Here is a 16,402-nt window from a genome sequence, read left to right as displayed (position 1 = left end):
GTGGTCCTGACTTCTTTGCTCATATTTTCCCTCCTTCTGCTCCTCCTTGGGACATTGGGAGCTCAGTCCGGTGCTCCAGTGTGGGTCTCTGTCTCTATCTCCATCCATCTCCAGATGAAGGTTCTATGGTGATATGCAAGATATTCATCAGTATGGCTATAGGATAGGGCCATTTCAGGTTCTCTGTCTTCAGCTGCCCCAGGAGCTAACTGGGGACATTGTCCTGGGCACCTGGGAGCCCCTCTAGCACCAAGTCTCTTGCCAACCCTAAGATGGCTCCCTTAATTAAGATATGTGCTTCCCTGCTAAGAAAAAGTATTCTACATTGACCAAGGATTCTTAATTCTTGGGATTTGACTGTACAAATTGCAGTAAATGGGCCTGAAATAATTCTCAAAATTAATGTAAACTTTGTGTGCACTGTGTGACTTCATGGTGAGTAGATCTGAAACTTGCCTGAAGGTGGAGAGCAGCTGTATAAAATCACAACTGAATGGCAGTGGAGTAGTTGAGCACACACTTTATGATGTGGTATCTGGTTTTATATTCCAAGTTGTTCACATGGCAGGATTATTTTCTCCCTAAGTCACTAAATATTGTTGTGCCTCAATTTCACAACCTATAAAATAAAGAAATCAAGGCCCACTTTACATATGATCTTTCATGAAGTTAATGAGGGATAAAGACCAGGTTTCTGGCAATGTATTAAGATTCTCATTGGATTTGTGAATTGTGTCATCTTTTGAGTAAAGATACCCCACAATTTGAGCATCTTCATAACCTAGAAAATTGGATCCTTCGTTTATTCATTTTAAGAATTTATATGGAAGAAAAATTAAAATTACATCTAAAGCTCTGGCAATATGTTAGAAAACAACAAACATTTGATTAGTGTTCATTATCATCCTTATTATCATATGTATAGAAAATCTGCTTTCATTTATTTTTCAATTGCTGTATCCAAAAGATTTTTTCATTTCTTCAGTGGTGTGGTTTAGGAATATTTAAAGGGAAGCTTGATGTGCCAGTAAAGTCACCTTGATGTATTTAGAATTCAATTTGGCATGAAGAAACTAAAGAATTAGACATTTGGTGTAGGCTGATGAAAGAAGTAGCTTTGGGATTTCATAAAACAATATTTATAATCTGTTGAAAAAGATCAAGATGTTTATTCAGAGAAAACTGTGATATCATGCAGAGAAAAGTGCCTGAGATCCCATACACTTGTCAGCTGGCAGATGCAAGAGCAAATGAGATTTCACCAGAATTATACAAATTGTATTACCTACACAGAAGCAACCAAATTGTCAAGAATTTAACTGCTTACAAAAATGGTCATGCAATAGTCTGAGTGTTGTTATTGGAATTTGGAGCATAGAATACCTGTTTTACATATACACATTCATATATCAACTTACAATTCATAATAAAAATGTTATCATACTTTCCAAAACTTTATCTTGAACTTAGAAACATTTCTAAAAATTATAATTATGTAAAGAACCATAAATATTGATGGATAATGATAAAACTTCACTTGAGGGGGCTAAAATTTATATATATATATATACATATATATATATACTAGTTATAAATAAAATTTACTCATCAGAATGATGTGTTTATTACCAATTATAGGTGTTTGAATATTATCTCTCACCAAATTACTGACTCAGTATGGAAATATTCTCTATGATTTAGAATAAAAAGAATTTAAAGTAAATATGGCACAGTTGCTTATTGCAATGCCTTAAATTCCAGGGAATTTGTAAATCAATGTTAGCAAAAGATATATCTGAGTTATGTGTGTTTAATATAGATGTACATGGTGTAATGCAAAATTCTATTGAGAGAAAACTATTTGTCTTGTTCTTGAGTCAGCTAGGGAATAGTATGCATGTGGAAATTATTTAGTTCTGTTTTGCTCAATAATAATAGCAAAGTCTGTACAGGATGTTCCAAGAGTGAGCTGAATGGCCTCCTATCACAGCGCTATCTCCTGCTTTGCACTATGCCCATTTATCTGGACAGAACTGGTCACCATGTTCTTTGTGTTGCTCTTCAGAGAAGTCATTCTCACAGCAGAAGAGCTGAGAAGGTAGCTGGTTGACCTCTCGGGATAGGACTTCCTCCTGCAGCAGAGCTGGCTGTTGAAGTGCTTCCTGAAGCTTTCGCTGAGCAGGTAAAGAGCAAAGGGATTGACACAGGAATTGCTGAAACTCAGAACCCGGGCCACTAAGGTGACTATCATGTGACCAAGGGAAGGGTCGATTTCCTTGTAGTTGAAAGACCTGTACAAGTAAAGGACGTGGTTGGGAAACCAGCAGAAGACAAAGCAGGCCACGAAAACAAGCACAATCTTAGCCAGGCGTTTCCGGGTCTCCATCTGTGAAGAGCAGCAGAGATGCCCGTTGGTCAAACGGAAAGAGAGGCAGTCACAGCCCAAACTCACGGCCCAGGAGCAAGGAACCTTATCAGTGCTTGTGGTGAAACCCAAACACACACATTGTTTCTTTCCCTCATCAAGTGATAGCTCTACGAGCTGGACCAAGACTATTTTGCTCACCACATTATTTTCTTTTAAAAATATTTAGCAATTCTACAAGGTCAGATGATAAATTATGCATAGCAATCTTCATGTCAAAGTAGTAATATTAATGAAATTTTTAAGGTATTATCCTTTTACTTAGGGTAGGGCCATGTTAATAAAAATGTAAAATATTTTATTTATATTAAATATACTAAATTGATTAAGCATAGAACACACACAAGTGCATATATTTTCCAAGTATTAGGGTATTTTCAACAAGAAAAAATGACTTATTAAAATAGAACTTGACTATTTTTCTTATAGTTCTCACTATTTCTTCTCTCTCTCTCATGCACACACACACACATACACACACACACATATATAATCAGATAACTCAGATAATAATCAAAATTTTCTGGAACTGGAGAGGTGGCTTAGTGGCTAAATCCATATAATCTTAAACCTAATGAACTGAATTCAATACTCAGGGCCCATATGGTAGAAAAAGAGAAAGAACTCCAGGAAGCAGTCCTCAAATTGTCATACACTCACCATGGGCTGAATGTATAAGTATGCACACACATATAAATAGATAGAGGATGGATAAATAATAGACATATAAATGGATGGATGTATATGACAGACATAAACAGATAGATGAGATAGATAGATAGATAGATAGATAGATAGATAGATAGATAGATAGATAGATAGATAGATAGATAGATAGACAGACGGACAAATAAAATGAATTTTAAACTTATGATGTAACTATCAATCCTACTAACAATATTAAACTGGATTATATTTTATGTTTCTTTTTCATAAAATTTATGCTATGCTTACTATTTTAAAAAAAAACCTTCAGGTTTGTAAGAAATAGAATTCAAAATCAGACATTTAATATTTTAACTTAAGAATTCTTCTATAAACTATAGAGTACAAAATTTAGATCTTATTTTCCAAGTTGCTTAAATATGTAAGTATAACAGTGTGAGTAGAGACACAGTTCATCAGAAGACACCGACAACAGTCTTCACGTTTTGTGCGATGGAGACTTTGGTCAGCAGCTAGAATATTTAAGAAAAAAAAGGAAAGTCTGAAAGCTGAAGCACACATAGCTGAAACTGAGAAATAGAAAGCAATGGTTCTACTGTTGCATCTTGGTGCCCTATGTTAGACAATGCAACCGTTTTCAGAAGTATGAATATGGAGTTTAGAGTTCTCATGGTATCCTCCCTAGATGACACAGCACAGGTGTGAAACTTCCATGGCATTCTGAAACTGGAGACTCAAGTTCTAGAAAGTTGGGCTCTGAGATGATATGTTGGAAAATGTCAAGAATCAGGTACCCAATCATGGTTTATAAATCTCCAAGGGGAAATTTACAAAAATAAGGCAGAACTAGTAGCATTTAAAAAAAAAAAAGCTGTGGGTATTCGAAGAATTCAACTTAAAGGAAATCAAAAATCAAAACTCAAACATCCAATTGTGCTACAACTTAGATTACAGAACTAGTTAGATTGTGTGTGTGTGTGTGTGTGTGTGTGTGTGTCTAGTTATATAAAGTAAAGGACACAATGTACCTGTTGCATAGATTTTTTTTTTTGCCTCCATGGTTCCAGATATTTAAATAATGAATGATTTGTTTGTTTGAAACATTGGTTCAATATCTGAACCTCTAAAATGAATGTCGACTCTTCACATTGATAATTAATAAAGGCTGCTTTGCCCCATGAAAACCTCTGCCAGCTCTTGCTGCTGACTGGTGACTCGAGGCTCCATTCTTTCAGTCCTCAACATCTACCACCAACTTCAGTTATCTCAGATTAAGTTTGTCTTCAAATCGGCAACAAGCAGCCATTGCCTCCCTGAAACATGTTCTGGCCCATTAGATGTGCATGTGAATACATATGTGAATATGTGCTTGTGTGTAGAAGCCAGAAGCTGACCGTGTATTCCACTATCACTCTCTACTTTGTTTGGGAGGGGTGGTTCTCTCATTGAACCCTTTGTACATATAGTAGACTAACTGGCCAGCAAGCTCCAGGGAATTTCCTGTCTTCACATTTCCTCCTCTTGTTGTTAGTTATGGCCCATGCCTGACATTTTTACATGGCTTCAGGGGACCCGAACTCAGTCCTCACACTACTAATCAGGTTCTTTACCAACATAACTGTCACCAAGCACAGGGACATTAGTTTCTACTGATAACATTCCAATTCTTGTCAGAGGCTCAGATATATGATAAATGGGATCCAGGTAGATTCCATTTATATGCGGCACAAACAGATACAAGAAATTCTCCAGGAATCCTTCGGGTAAAGCAAGTGAAAGCCCATAGGCTGTCTTTATATTTCATAGGAATAACAACCCATAAAATAACACACACATACACAGAGATTCTGACCCAACTTACCTGCTTTTTGGTATGTTCATTGTATTCTCCTGGAAGATTGTGTGCACTTTTAATTAAAGTCTTTGCAATATGATAATAATAAATACTTATAATAACAAGTGGTATGAGGAAATAGACAAGAAAAATGAGCACTGAGTGAATCTTTGGATGCAGCTCATCTGTTTGCGGGTAAGGTATGCATGCTGTGAAACTGCTGTTATCCAAGCTACCAATTCGTGCTACTTCCGAAAACACAGCTTCTGGGACAGCCAACAACACAGAGACTACCCAGATGCCCACAGCCTTCACACTGGTCCACAGCACCACGCCAGAAGTCTGCATGTCCATGGGGTTCACAATAGCTCTGTACCTAGAACAAGAGACTCAAGTTACTTTCTAGGAAAAAGGAGGGAGGGAGGGAAAGACGAAGAAAAGAGAAGATAAAAGAAAGAAAAGAGAAAGAAGGGAAGGAGAAAGAGAAGGAGGGGAGAGGGGAATAAATTTCTCTGGAAGTATAAGTACCAATTGTTTTATCCTAGCTGCTTTCTAATGTATGAAAGATACAAACTCCCTGGCATCTCACTGTCTCCAATTCATTCCAGGCCTTCTTGGCACAGAGCGCAAGCAGAGAGAATATTTTAAAGTAGAATCTCCTAAGCAGTGATGATTGACTCTTCCACAATGATTGTATCTTCAATCAATGCACAGTACATGTATCATTTTTCAATGAATTTGATAAGCTATTCTATTTTTACATAAATGTGTTCATTTCCAATCTATCATTATAATTGCTAGCTAAGGGAAATAACTGAGTTACAAAGGAATGCAGTTAAATTTTACCTTGATTTTTGTCTCATACCTTCAGAGTCTGAGACTCTCCACATTTTTCCTTAACGTTTTCCTAATCAATAAATCTCAGATACGAGTCCAGAGTGGGATTTTTCTCCACAGTACAATTGAAAGCACTGAACATTGAAGAGTATTCTGTTTTTATAGGCCTATTTTATTTTGTTAGACCATATAGAAGTCTATCCTCTCACCTTTTGTATCTTAGTGGCAATGTGCAGTCATGACAGGTGGGAAAGGACTCAGATTTGGAGACAGCCTGCTCACCACCCTGATGACTCTCATATAGCCCCGACCTGCTTTCCTGGCTAGCTGCTAACATCTATTCTCCGAGGCAACCTGGCAGGTTGTTCCCCCCAACGCTTTTCTTTCTTCCCATAGTTAGTGGTTTCACTGTGCCTTCACTTACTGAACATAAACAGTGTCTTCTACTGGGTCCTTCTGGAGTTGTTTTTACAATGACCCTTCTCTAAAGACCAAAACACCTCCTAAAGTTTCTAGTACCTGCTACCATTGTTTTGTGGGGGAAGATTTCAGCTTATAAATTTTAGGATGACACAAACCTTACCTTCATATTATAATATGCACTTCAGATCTAGAAACTTAAATGGTAATAATATATATAAACTGTTCATTGTGGTAAGATTCCTAGCAATAGGCCAAAATTCATTTAAGAAAATAAACCTAGCTGGAGAGTAGGGTAAAGGTGAGTATGACCTTTTCAGCAGGGATAATTCTTGTCACCTTCTGCAAGAAATATATCTCAGGAAATCTTTAGATAATACACAACTGAATGAAAAGACAATATTATGAATTCTATAAGAAATACACTAGAAAAAAACAACAAATTACAAAGGCTGTCAGAACTGTAACATATCTTACAACTGTGAGTGTTTGTTTCTTTGTTTGTTTTTGTTTGTTTCTTTTGTGGGGGAGGTGGGGTATTGGGGAATGAACCCACTACATCATGCATGTAAAGCAAGCATTATACCACTGAGCTATAGATACAAATCTGAAAAATATTAATGCTGCAAGTATATCTTTGGAAAAACATAAAGTGATAAATAAAGTCCTCTAATGAATATTAAAGTGGGCATGTTTTATCATGCTTTCTTCAAATATTTACATTATACATGAGAAAGGTATCCCTCAGCATAAAACCTATTTAATTAAACTCAGCAGCATGGCAGATATGTGTAAAATGTTACATTTTCCCTTACAAATAGTCTCAGAGAGCTATTCCTAATTGAAAACTGAATTAAAGAATAACCAATCAATAGACAGCCATAGAGAAGTATAATCATCAACCATATATTAAACTTTAGTGGATGATTTCTTCATCAATTTGAATCTCATTTATGATATCTGTAGGTAGTATAAATTTAATGTAATTATAAAATTGAGTTTAATCACAATATAAAATAAAAATAGATCGCTTTCTTTTCTTGCTAAAGTAATCAGAACATCTCAAAAATCTTTGTTTCTTTGAGCATGTCTAGTTAAGCTACTGTCTTTTATGTTATTGAACATTATTGTGCAGGAAGAATGCTATAGATTAACAGAAGAAAGGCTATTGCTCATTGATGCTTCACTAGTACATGGTAAAATGTCCAGAGCACACAGTGTGTGCTCAGTAAATGGCTATTGGTCTGAGTATTAAGGACATCATTAATTAAAATCAATCATGGTAAGTGGAACTGTTAAATAGAGGGTTAGGACAGGAAGTGTACAGTAGAGACTGTCTAGTAATGTTCAGTGTGCGCCAAACTTCAGAATCACCTAGAGAAGTGGGGTAGGACAAGAAGGATAATTAAGTTTGTACAAAGATTGAGTGACAGAGTCCCTAGGATGTGCATTGAGAGATTTTGCCTTTACTTTACTAATATTTTTTCAAGTCTGCATATAGATTATGCTTACAAACAATTAGCAGTGGGCATCATTGCCTATGGCTTCCTGTAAGCTTTCCAGGGCAGTGGGTTCACATGCACAGTGGATTTCTGGGAACAACAGAAATCCAGTGTTTAGAGGGTCAGATGCCTTCTCTGAAGGTATTAGTCTTGATTTCATATTAGGAAACACAACCTTAGGAGCATAAGTTTTGTGGTATTTTGTCATCCTTCTCCAGGTAAAATCTGTGTTTAAAAGGGCTGCAATGAGGACCCAGATGCCATAAAATCCAGGCTGGCACATTCCCATCTTCCTTACCATGTGTGTCACAAGTAAACAAAGTCACACAGCCATAACTGAATTGTGAAAACAGTATTGATATTCAAGAATAACACAGTGCATTTTAAGTCAATGACGCTACTTTTAATGAGAGGGAAAATGGAAGTGATCTAGCAGTGATTGAAATCAATTGAGCAAAAAACATAATTTACTACAGTCACATATAGTATTGCACGCTTTATTTAATACAAATGTAACAAATTAGATGCAGAGCTCATTCTGTAACTATGGCTCTGTAAAAAAAACATCACAGATGGGTTCTTACTATAAAAGGCAACTTTTTATTTGGATGACAACTAGAAAGTTCTCAAAACTTAATTATCTTTTGTGAAAGTATGGGTCATCCTATATTTTTTTTTCATTTTCCTGACACTTGTTTTTCTTCCCTTTTTATGCTTGTTAGGTTATTGACATTTTTATTTAAGCTTTGTTGATTTTTCAAATTGAAAACAGCCAGGGTACTCAATGGTCCAAAAGAGGCAATGTGCCAGTCTTTGCCTTTATAATGTGAGCATCTTTTTGTATACATATTTGCTGTGGTATGTATATGATGCCCCCAGCATGTCCTAAATGCAAAAGAGTCTTCAGTCTTCTGCATCTGATCAGGGAAAATCTACTCGTTTCCATGACAATAGATTGAAAAACTTGTATGTGAAATAAACTCAATCCCTGAGTATTGCTATTAATGCCGTACTTTTAAAATGAATGCTTTGTGTCCGGTTCACCTACTGTGATGGCTAATCATTGTGTTTTGTTCTAAGTTTGCTTCTTTAACAGTCTGATTAAAATAGGTCACCCAAAGAAGAGCAGCCAAGCGCAAATGTCAATTTTAGCTTTGAAGTTCAAATAAAACTTTTGAAAAGATAATAGAGCTGGTGCCAAAAAGATAAAATAAGGTTCATAAATTGTTTAACATTTTAATCACTTTTCCAGTAGTAATTTGAAATAGTATGCAATATAAATTATCTACTTGACAATAGCATCAAAAAGACTCTCCACTGAATATTGTCAAATTTCAATATATATTAATTCTTTTATTCCAAATTAGTATAAAGAAAGTATATCCAAGCCCCAGAATCTCAGATCCTGAGTCATTAATAATTCAATATGCAAATTAATAAGGATTACAAATACCATGCTTATAGCCAAGTTAAATTGTTTAGCTAAATAACTTCAGTCTGTCCTTCATTCCCAAGACAAAGAGACCATAGCTCCTAATTACAAACATTGCCCCCAGACAACAATCTAGACATTCTCACCTACATATAAGACCTGAATGTCTGATGGAGACAGCCCAGGATAACAGTCCTAGCCTCCGTTCAGTAAGCCTGAATTTTCCTTCCAGAAATCACAGGAGGACTTAAGTTCTCTGAGCTTCGGGATTCACACATGCAAAATGACAAAGGTGACCAACTGGTCTGCCAAGTAGAACAATGAATGCTTGCATTGCTAGAGTATATGAAAGCAGATTTGATAATGAAGGGTGTTCCCATAGCATTGTTTTAAGACAATAAAATTTAGCATTATGGGGGAGGGGATCACTTGGTTTCACTAAGAACTAGAAGAACTTAAGGTTTTCCAACAGGAAGATATGACAGCCTATTTTTAAAGAACATTAATAATTCTAATTGTTTTCACTTAGACAAATAATATTTACTTCACATTGTAAATGGTGCACAGACTAAACGGAGCAGTTTCCACAAGTTGAATCTAGTGTTCTAACATGTGAGAATATCACCCTACTGAATCAGGAAAGAGCTTGCTCAAGTTTACACACAGAAAAATGTTTAAAAAAAAAAATCCAGAAGGCAACTGAACTTTAACTCGTTGATGCTGAAGATCTTCTATGAAGTTCATAGTAAGGTTTCGAAAGTGTGTAGGAGAATGTTACTAGCGTGTGCGAGTTTAAAGTATTTATTAAATGGTTTGTATATGTTTTTAAACTTTCCTTACGTGTTTAACTCGAGTTACTAAGCTTCCATTACATACATACGCTTTCTTTTCCCCATCTCCAACCCCAAACTATCTTAACATTTATTCCTTGGATGGAACATCCCAGTTCCCAACCATGCCGGGCCCCTGTCCCTGCCCATCACTTTTCCAATTTATCCCCTTGCTAACTATATTCTTACCTGTCAGCGCTGAGGGCGGTGAGCGTGAACACAGAAACCCCCACCGAGGTGAGCTGGATGGCGGGGATGAGTTTGCAGCCCAGCTTGCCGAATACCCACTCATCAAAAAAGTAGCGGGAGGCGTCCACTGGAACGCAGGTCAGCAGCAGCAGCAGGTCCCCAGCCGCCAGGTTAGAGATGAAGATGTTGGGGACGCTCCTCATGGCGCTGTTGGTGAGGAATATCTTCACCAGCATGATGTTGCCAAGCAAGCCCACCGTAATGATGATTAGGTAGAGGGACGGGATCACACAGCGGATCACCAACTCCGCGGTGGTCCCGTCTGAGTCCGGCAGGAAATCTTTTTCCCACACCTCGGGAACCAGCTCGCTCTCATTCGCCTCCGCGGGCAAGGAGAGGTTGGAAAGAGACCTGAGGGGCATGATCTCTTTTTCCAAGGAACCCGTAGGAGTTTTCATGCACTCGAATGTCTCGAAAAGTGCAATGAGCACGAAGTGGGTTTAACTGATTTGCTTCTAATCCTGGCAAGTTTGTGACTCCTGGGACTGAGCCACCGCGCTGGCCCTCAGAGAAGTCTGCGCGCTGCGCGCTCCGGAGCTTCTCCCTAGGAGAGGTTCCCTTCACTACTGCAGGTTTGCGATGTAGACTCAAACAAAAAGCAAGGCGGTTGAGGCTTTATTTATCGTCTTTATGTCTTAGTTCCCGTTTCTAATAACAAGCGGGAGAACAGAGGTCAGTCCCTGTGGGACCAAGAACCCTACCTGCCCCATTGGTCCACCCCAGGACCGGAAGTCATCCAGGAGCTGTCCAGCCGGCAGCAACTGAAATGCTGGCACTAGCGCGGGCCTTTTGTGCTCACGCCACAGCTTTGCTCTTCTCTCTGCCTTTCCTGTTGTACTGCTGTGTGGAACTGAAGAGGAGTTGGGTTTTTGGGGTTTTTTTTTTTTGTTTGTTTGTTTGTTTTCATTCTGCGTCCCCATATACATCCATCCTCAACCAACGCCGAGCAGGAGGAGCCCACGCAGGAAGTTTGTGAGCCTCTGAGGATCCAAAATCTGAGTTGGCAAGTCCCCAGTGCTGAAATACTGAATTTAGCAAGCCAGCCAGGGACAAAGAATGAAGTCAACGAGAGAACTGGTCTCCGTTCTGTTCTATCATCCTCTGACCACCCCTCACCCCAAATCAGGAAACTCTTTCCCACAGTTGATGTATTGTTAACTTATAGTTCATTGGGATATGGCGCACATAAAATGCATATCAATCAGATGTACGCTTTACTATCAGAACAAACAATCTGGTATAAAGCACCACTATGCCTGCCTTCAACTTAGTTGGTTCTCTCTTGAGGACCACAGTAATAGAACTTTTCAGATTACAATCATTTAACTTCTTCCCTCGTTACATCTGGGGGAGCTATACAAGCTTTGTGAGGAGCACGTGTGTTGTGGTTGCCTTTTATAAACATACAACATAAATAAACAACTGTTACCTATCCATTCTCATGTTCACTGATATTTGGAAGTTTCACAACTATAGCCAGGTATTTGTTTGTTTGCTCGCTTGTTTGCTTGCTTGTTTAATATGGCTTTTTGAGACAGGGTTTCTCTGTGAAACAGTCTTGGTTGTCCTGGAATTCACTTTTTTTAGACCAGGCTGGCCTCAAACTCACAGAGATCTGCCTGCCTCTGCCTCATGAGTGCTGGGATTGAAGACGTGCGCCACCACTGCCTGGCTCACTTTAACTGATTTAAATAATGTTTCTATAAATATTTTGCACATGTAGTGCAAGACAAGTAGCCTGAATTCATCCCCGGAGGCCACATGCGGTGTACAAGGAGAGAAGCAGCTGGAATGTGCAGTCTCTCATACCTCATGTTCTGGTGCACACACATGGATAAATTCCAGGCTTGAATTTTCTGGTCTCAGAGCTTATGTTCACATGTGGTAAAATTTAGAGTTTTTTGAGGTGGATTACCAATTTGTTGTTCCTTCTTATATTAGTATGATATTAATACTATATGTGTCTCTGGATGCATTTATATATATATGTATATATATTCACTCATAAATGTAGACAATTAAAATCTGATATATTCATTTTCTGAAGCATGATGGTCTATGTCACTCAGAGTGGCCTTGAGTTCTTGGTCTCAAGTGACTCTCTCGCTTCAGTTTCTCAAGAATATGGAACTCTAGGACCTAACTCTGCATCCACATTGACAGGTTTACAATCGGTAAATAGATATACAATAGTTCCTAGAATCAATGCCACCATTGGAATTTTACAAAGAAAAGACTGCTCAGGGCCAGTCAGTTGGTTCAATGCATAAAACAGCTGTACTGCGAGACAGGCAGCCTGAGTTCATCCCTGGAGGCCACATATGATGCGGAAGGAGAGAAGCAACTGGAATGTGCAGTCTCTAACTACCTCATGCATGCCACAGCAACCCAACTGTACATTCACAAACACATAATAATGAGCATAAATTAAATTTTATAAAGCTGTCCAGATATAAATGGCTCCAAAATTAGACAAATAACACTCTTGTCATTGAAAACTGTATGCCTGGGTTTGAGTGCAAGAAGATAAAATTTAACAGTTATGAGTCTGTCAAGGAGCAACTTTAAAGATTGAGTCATGAGCTGATAAACATGTGCACAAGAGCAAAGCCACTTGTCAATTCAGCAGCTTTTCAGTCATCACCTACCAAAGAAAACCTCACACCGCAAAGTGGATATTGGAATTGTAATCAATTTTCTCTAACTAAATTTTGTTGTACTCTTGAATTTCACTGCTTAGTCCATTGCCAAGTTTGATTGGCTAAGTGGAATTTTCATGCACATTTCTTTGAATAAATTAATATTGCTTTTATGTTTGTCCATTTTACTTTTGCAATGTAACTATCATTACTTATAAATTGGAGTACTCTAAAAGTTTTATCTTCAAGGTTAAGTTTCTCTTATAGCATTCAATCTCATTATGCGAGGTAAAGTTTTAAAGAAATCTATACCCGTGGAAGTCTAAAACTTTCAGGCTCAAAATATCCTATTTTATTGATTTTTATGTTTAGTGTTTTCCCTTGCAATAAAATTGATTCATTTCCTTCGTCTAGTTGCTCTCATGCCCCTCTAAGGCTGACTGTATTTTTATTTTACTATGTTTTTTACATGTGTGTCTGTGCATGTGTAATCTCTTGCTGAATCTCTTTCTTGTTTGTGTGTATATGGTTTCAAGACTGACCACTCTGTATAGAAAAACTAATAAGGGAGCTCAACCCTGAAAGAGGCTAATTGATTGCCCGCAGTTCTACATCTAGGAGTCAGACCCCATGAGATATTTCCCCCTTCCACTAATGTGAGCATGTCTACTGATACTGCCATATTTCTAGTACTGTTTACACAGAATTTTAAGGAAAGAGTGATTCGCAGAAGAGTCTCTGATAGTCTGGCTTTTACAATCTCTATGGCCCTTCTTTCTAGATGTTCGATATGCCACAGATGCAGAAGCTGTGATGCTGGTGTATCCATTGGGATTGCGCACCCTATGATCTCTGCATTGTGTCCAGTTGTGGTTTTCTGAGATGGCTTCCATTTGCTATGAGAAGATTCTTTGATGAGGACTTGTAGATATGCTTATCTGTGAGTTTAACGATAAGAATTATAATACAATATGGAATTAGCGTTGATCTATCAAAATGATGGTAGTAAATTCTTTCCTAAATTCATGACCTTACTACCCCTGAGAAGCTGGCTAAGTTAGTGCTCAGCATAATTTCTCTCCTATTGAGTGGGTCTTAAGTTCAATGAGACAACTGTAGATAGACAAGACATGGGAGAACTACTTCTTACACCTATTAATATCTTAACATGCTGGTGATTGTCATGGTTCGTAGTATTGAAGCTGGATGGACTATCTAACTGTTTTCTACTCTTCTCAGCTTACACAGTATTTTCTGGAACCAAGTAAGCTATACCACAGGAAAGAGGTTGTAAGGCTGGATCCAGCTTGGATTATCTGTGTTGTGTATGGTATCTTCAGCAATAGGGACCCATCCTCAAGTCTCAATCCCGCAGAGAAACTTAAAGCTTCATTGATAATATATATTATGTTGGAAATCATATGGACTACTCTGACCAACCCATTAAAAGGAGGTTTCTTTGTGCCTGATACAATGTTATTCTATAGTTATTATATTATAATGTATGTATATGAGTGCATTTGGAAAGCTAGAGTATTGTATGACTTTCTTCTGATTGTCTATATTCTTCTGTTATGTCTATACTCATAACCATTCAGATGAGAAAACTGCATAGTCCAAAAGATGTGTTAGCAAATATCCAAGTCATGGGACTCATAAAAAGGAGACATTTGTATTGGATGTATTTTTCATTTTTGAATAAATTTCTCCACATATTTACTTACAGGTTAAAATTCAAGGTAGAGGTTATTGTAGACTCTATGTCAACAATGACTACTATGAGATTTCACTAAATGATTATAACTATGTAACAACTATTAAAACAGAATTCTAAATAGAATATTAATATTATTCTATTTTCAAGAAACAAAAACAGGCATGCACTGAAGAAACAAAATGTTTATTTTATTCAATGTAACATCATCTGCTGAGAATCATATCTCACTAATAGCTATAAATATTCTTTGATGTGAGTATTTAAGTCTTATATTTTACATAAGATAATTAAACAATTGAAGTAAGATGGCTTCCTTAATTGTACAAAAAAAAACTCAATAAAACTGCATTCTGAAGCTTATTTATGAGTTTATTGTCTGTTAGATCTCTTTGTTGCTAAAGAAGAACAAATACATGAATAAGACAATTAAAGATGATTCCATGGGTAAACTATTTGGTGTGTAAGATTGGGGACCTGCTGTAGAAATTCCTGCTGCCAGTAGCCTTTAAGTTACCCACCTACTTGGGCATGACCTCTTATACTATAAATGGCAATGTAAAGCGAACATCAGACTGCAGGACTCGGTTGTTGTTCCCCATTCGAGCAGAGGCATGTGATCTGTGTAAGTCTATCCCTAAATAAATAACCCTTTATTATACTCAATTCTGAGCTAGTGTGGAATATTTTTTAGTGCCCATCTTCATCTGGTGCCCACGTGGATTCAGAACACATGCATGTGGGTAAAACTTGGTCATAAACACACATCTTTAATACCAGCAGTGAAATGACAGGAGAGGCAGGTACTAGGAACTTTCTAAAGTAATAGTTTAGTGAAAATGAAACACTCTAGCTTCAATGAGAGACTCTGATTCAAAAATTGATGGAGAGTGATAAACTTAGAAACTAAAATTATTGTAAGCCTCCACATATTTACACACAAGAGTGTAGACACACAACATATACATATAACAAACAGATGATGAATAAAAATTAAAGAGGATTAAAAACTAAAATGTATGAATAAATGCAATTCCCATGTAAATAAAAGATGGTTTATTTTTCTTTTTCATTTTTCTCTGCTCCCCTCCCTGCCTCTCTCCTCCCTGCTTCAAACCTCACCCAAGGTCCCCATGCTTTCATTTACTTAGGAGATTTTGTCTTTTTCTACTTCCCATGTAGATTAGATCTATGTAAGTCTCTCTTAGTACCCGCATTTTTGTCTAAGTTCTCTGGGATTGTGGTTTGTAGGCTGGCTTTCTTTGCTTTATGTTTAAAAATCACCTATGAGTGAGTACATGCAATGCCCATCAAAATCCCAGCAAAATTTTCCAAAGACCTTGAAATAATGGTACTCAACTTCATATGGAAAAGCAAAAAAAAAACAGGATAGCCAAAACAATCCTGTACAATAAAAGAACGTCAGGTATCACAATCCCTGACTTCAAACTGTACTACAGAGCTACAGTTCTGAAAACAGCCTGGTATTGGCATAAGAACAGACAGGAGGACCAATGGAACCAAATAGAAGACCCAGATATCATTCCACACATCTTCAAACACTTGATCTTTGATTAAAAAAGCAAAAAATATCAAATGGAAAAAAGAAAGCATATTTAACAAGTGGTGCTGGTGTAACTGGATATCAACATGTAGAGGAATGAAAATAGACCCATATCTATCACCGTGTACAAACTCAAGTCCAAATGGATCAAAGACCTCAACATAAAGCCAGCTACACTTATAGAAGAGAAAGTGGAAAGTACACTTAAACACATTGGCACAGGGAACCACTTCCTAAATATAACCCCAGAAGCACAGACACTGAGAGAAACAATTAATAAATGCAACCTC

The 16,402-nt window shown here is 37.4% G+C and overlaps 1 protein-coding gene across 1 annotated transcript; it reads right to left on the bottom strand.

Moving 5' to 3' along the window:
• Positions 1-1,732: 1,732 nt before the first annotated feature.
• Positions 1,733-10,557, bottom strand: Nmbr (neuromedin B receptor). Its single transcript, XM_050122263.1, has 3 exons — positions 10,136-10,557; positions 4,953-5,301; positions 1,733-2,386 (listed from the first exon to the last, which is right to left on the bottom strand). Exons 1-3 carry the CDS (start codon positions 10,555-10,557, stop codon positions 1,985-1,987), a joined length of 1,173 nt encoding a protein of 390 aa, XP_049978220.1. The 3' UTR covers positions 1,733-1,984.
• Between the last annotated feature and the right edge of the window lie 5,845 nt (positions 10,558-16,402).

Source organism: Alexandromys fortis, unplaced genomic scaffold, assembly GCF_014885135.2.
Source record: "Alexandromys fortis isolate MF-2015 unplaced genomic scaffold, M_Fortis_MF-2015_v1.1 scaffold_215, whole genome shotgun sequence".
Classification (NCBI taxonomy): Eukaryota; Metazoa; Chordata; class Mammalia; order Rodentia; family Cricetidae; genus Alexandromys; species Alexandromys fortis.
This window is presented reverse-complemented; position numbering and strand designations above follow the sequence as displayed.